The sequence below is a fragment of the Rhea americana genome, unplaced genomic scaffold (assembly GCF_003343005.1).
Source record: "Rhea americana isolate MKP2758 unplaced genomic scaffold, rheAme1 scaffold_337, whole genome shotgun sequence".
NCBI classification, from domain to species: Eukaryota; Metazoa; Chordata; class Aves; order Rheiformes; family Rheidae; genus Rhea; species Rhea americana.
In genome coordinates, this window is record NW_028186465.1 from 479748 (window position 1) to 483922 (window position 4175).

The 4175-nt window shown below is 45.5% G+C and overlaps 1 protein-coding gene across 1 annotated transcript in view; it reads left to right on the forward strand.

Annotated features, from left to right (window-relative positions):
• LOC146592314 (uncharacterized) overlaps positions 1-4175 on the forward strand; it is a 27843-nt gene that overhangs the window by 13033 nt on the left and 10635 nt on the right. The window contains exons 6-8 of the mRNA XM_085311255.1: positions 1370-1495; positions 2354-2399; positions 3575-3708. Coding sequence (XP_085167381.1) covers positions 1370-1495; positions 2354-2399; positions 3575-3708 — 306 coding nt within the window. The remainder of the gene's footprint in view (positions 1-1369; positions 1496-2353; positions 2400-3574; positions 3709-4175) is intronic.

The window sequence follows — 4175 nt, forward strand, 5'->3', positions numbered from 1 at the left end:
ACCGTGAGGGGGAATTTCTTCCCTGTGAGAGTGACGGAGCCCTGGCACAGGTTGCCCAAAGAGGTGGTAGAGTCTCCTTCTCTGGAGATCTTCAAGGCCTGCCTGGATGCAACCCTGTCTACCATGCTCTAGGTGACCSTGCTTGAGCAGGGAGGTTGGACTAGATGATCTCCAGAGGTCCCTTCCAACCTTACTGATTCTATGATTCTATGAAAATTTTCTCTAGAAAAGGGGCAGGGGGAAGGAATTCAAGAACTTGTCTTTTTCTTACCTGTTTTTTGCTACAGGAAGCCAGTATTTGTCTGTGTCTTGGTGAAACTCTGTCTGTTCAGTCAGAAATTCAGTTTGTGTAGCTCCACAGGATAAAGTTTGTGATTGAAAAGTGCATCTCCAATCACACACTTATTATGCATGTGTACATGCACACAGTTGTTATGCAGTTACCTGTCTATATCCTTCAGATCACAAGTTGCAGATAGTCRTGTTCCTCTGTACTTTTACAGCCTGAATTTCATCTTCCCTCCTAAGCAATTTTCTGAAGTACTTTTGCAAGGTGCAACTTGCAAAGATGCCTTCTTCTTGTTGTAAATGTCTAGGAAATCTTCTTATTTTACATCTACTACAGATACTGCATAGAACCTCTTCGTGATTCAGCATACTTAACAGAGAGCTGGTTTGTAGTTTAAATGATGAAAAACTGATGAAAAACTATGAATCAGCTGTAAACCTTAAAATCCACTAGCTCATTTAGTCAGTCTTTTGGCTAGCACGGGATTACTTCCTCCATTATTTTATTCATCTTTATTCAGTTCTTCTTTAAATGCCTGAAGTGATTGAGCCTCTGCAATTGCTTTCTGCAGACTGTTTCAGCTTCACCAGCTCTCCCTGATGTTCATCTTAAAATTTCTTTCTTTGTAGTTCAGCCCGTTTCTTCCAGTTATAACCTCTCTAGTAATACATACTCTCATATATATAGACCTCCTTGGTGTTAATGTTTAAGTCCTTCTTTGAAAATGATCTCTTGGCATGCCAGGAGGCAAATACATCCAACTTTAGTAGAGCAATGTAAGCATGTAGTATGGCACACATAAGCACAGTAAGTTCCCAAGTCCTCAGGGTCCTCATAGGCTTGTGCAACCCGCACCGGCACAGCACAGCTGCTGGGGTAGCAGCAGTAGCTTGCTTTTCCTAAAGGAAGTCCCTTCAGGCTGTTACCTTGTCTAGCTAACAAAACACCTTGAGGATGAAAAAGCACTTTGTTTTCATCAACTCTAAATCTGAGCATTTCTCCAGTTTATTTTTCCCTCTCTTCAACATGTCATCACTGGAACTTCCTCCCTATCTCCACTTGTCCTGTGCTTTGCTCCAGTATTACAGCTGCACTGCTCTGAGCAACGTGGCAGCCAACGCGCGGCACCACCCAGCCATGCTGAGGACGGGTGACAGGTTCCTGCTGCGGGCCCTTGTCTCGCTCCTGTCTTCTTCTGTGGATAAGGTAAAGCAAAGAGAGGAGAGGAGGGAGCAGATTTGCTGATAACAAGACAGGTTCACGTAGTAAAGCAGCCTCAGGGCATCCAGCCCAGCTGGTCTCAAGTAGATCACCACAAAACACAAACTGGCATGGGCTTCGGCTCCTTGCTTCCAGCTCTTCCAGATCTGATCCTGTCACGCTGCACTGTTTGCTAACATAGGCATGGCCCATACTGATCGTTTCCCTGACGTTTCTTTTTTGTGAGTGTCGATGTGCCCCCCCAAATCACAATTCTGCTGGCTCTGCCCAGGCTCCAACCATCTTTGATCCCAGTGTATGTATGTGACAGCAAGTATCTGGAGCACCTATTTGGCTACTTTTGTTTTGTTTGTTTCTTTCAGTGTGCATAGCATATCTATGACCTCAAAGAATAATCTGTAGAAAATATGATTTTATTGGGAGCCATGCACTGAAGAAACTTTAGTAAGCCATGGCTTAGCATTTAAAGGGTGGAACCTGCAAATTCTGTGTAGGAGGTGTGTGTGTGTGGGGGGAGCACAAAGCAAATGAGACAAATTAAATTCTTTCATTTTCCTATAGTTTATTTGACATTACTAAAATAACCCAACATCTCAACCCCATTGGCTYTTCCTCATCAACAATAGGATGATTGATACCAGAGCAGGGTATTAGGAATGGGGCTGAAAAAAAGATTCGTATGAGAAAAAAAAAATCACATCCCCAAATTCATGCTTTGAAGGTACTGTGATAGCTTGCTGGTGTTGTAACATTTATTTTGAGTAGAATACCCAAGAATGCACATTACTGACACCACTCTTTTCTGTCTGTCTGTCTCTCTCTCTCTCTCTTTGGCACAAGCAGGTTTCAAGCCAGGCATGTGTTTGCCTAAGAAATTTAGCCACCAGTGGTAAGTGGTGTCTTGGAGATAAACAAACCACACTGATTCTTTTTCTTTCTCTCTCTGCCTTTCAGAGTGAGCAGTGGGTTGGGAACTTCTCATATTAAGCGCAGATAGGTATCATCTTTTCTACATTTTAATGAGATGTTAACAGAAGAGGAAGGTTTAGTGCATATGGTAACTAATCCYGCCTCAGAGCTCCCAGGTAAGGAGGGAAGTACCTGAACAAAGTGACAGAGGCAGCATAGGTCTTATGCGCAGAGTCTTTATAACCGTGTTGTTTTACCCYCTTCCATACTCCATGAGCATTAAACCCGATTAGGACAGAACGTCTCCCAAAACTGCTGCTCGGGTGGGGACCTTCCTCCTCCCAATGTATTAATCTATCTGTCATTGAATATATWTTTTTTTCACCCACATTTGTCATGCTATTATGAAAAAAACTATCCTATTAAATACCCAATTATATTTCCACAATGTACTCTGGAGATGGCAGCAGAGGACTATCTCACTCCACACTAGAGCCCTAGAGCCTGGAAAAGACTTTTCCATCTAGAAAGTGTAGAGAGGCTTCGTATTCAGACAACTACAATTATAGTGGAGCTGGAAGTAAGAAGTAAGAAACTGCTACTTTGCTCTTTGGAGTGGTTGAAAATCCCAGGTGTGTTTAGGTGGCCGCCTTTTAGGACTGCCGCTCCATCTGCTGGCTGCTCTGGCACTGCCTCTAGAGCTGGGAAGCACTTGCTTATATCTCTCGTGTTCAGAGATATAAGAACGGGACAAACTGGTCTCTCCCTGGCTAACCACAACCCTTTGTGAGACACCTGGTGCTTGAGGAAGCCCTTCTGTCTGTGCAGCAGAAACCACTATCTTYCCGCCAGGGTTTAGGCCAAGGAGGCACCCAGCAAATTCCCCTTGTGTCTTCTCAGCGAGGTGCAGACACAAAGCATGCCCAAAGCTATGTTCTGCTCTCAAGCCTRTGTTAATCCTTTGGCAGAAGGAGACAGAGCAAAAGAGGCTTTATTTTTGTAACCAAATATCCAGTTTTGTCCCATCCCACAGCGCTCTGGAGGTCTCTTCTAATAACTTCATAGAGGTGCAGTCAAACACTCGTAAGCCCAGAGCCTGCGTGCCTCCTAGCAATGCTCCAAAGTGCACTGAACTCCATCATTTTTCCAAACCAGTGGATATTCAGGTTGAGATCGTTGCTCACAACATCCTGCCCAAGCTGCTTTTCCTCCTGGCATCTGGCAATAAGGACGTCCGTCATGCCGCCATTGCACTGCTCTGGATACTGTCCCAGCACCCGCGCAACCAGGTAGGGCAAGTGATTTCCCAAAACCAGAGGCAAAAGAGTAGACCTGGCCACTGCCTGGGTTAACGCTTTGTTATGGCAAAACTGCCTTGTGAAAGACTGATGGAGTCAGTCTTCACCAGCCCTTCTGCCAGCCCTTCTCCAACATACCCCAAAAGGCCTTAATTAAAAGGTCAGGTTTTGCCTATTGCATCTGCACCACCCAATGAGTTGGGGTGAGGAGACCCAACAWGTGCCGCAGTTGATGAGATGAACCAATGGGGATGGTTGAGGGACATCATATTCCTTGGATGCAACCCCGAGGTCCCTGCAGCCCCTTTGTGGTCCCCTCGCTCCTCACGCTGTCGGGCTGCAAGTGGGTGTGYGGGTGGCAGGAAAGATCTCTAGCATCGTAAGTAACAGAAACCGTGGGGCCACTGAGGAGGCTGCGCCTTGGCTGTGGGGCTTCCCCACACACTGAAAAGCAGAGA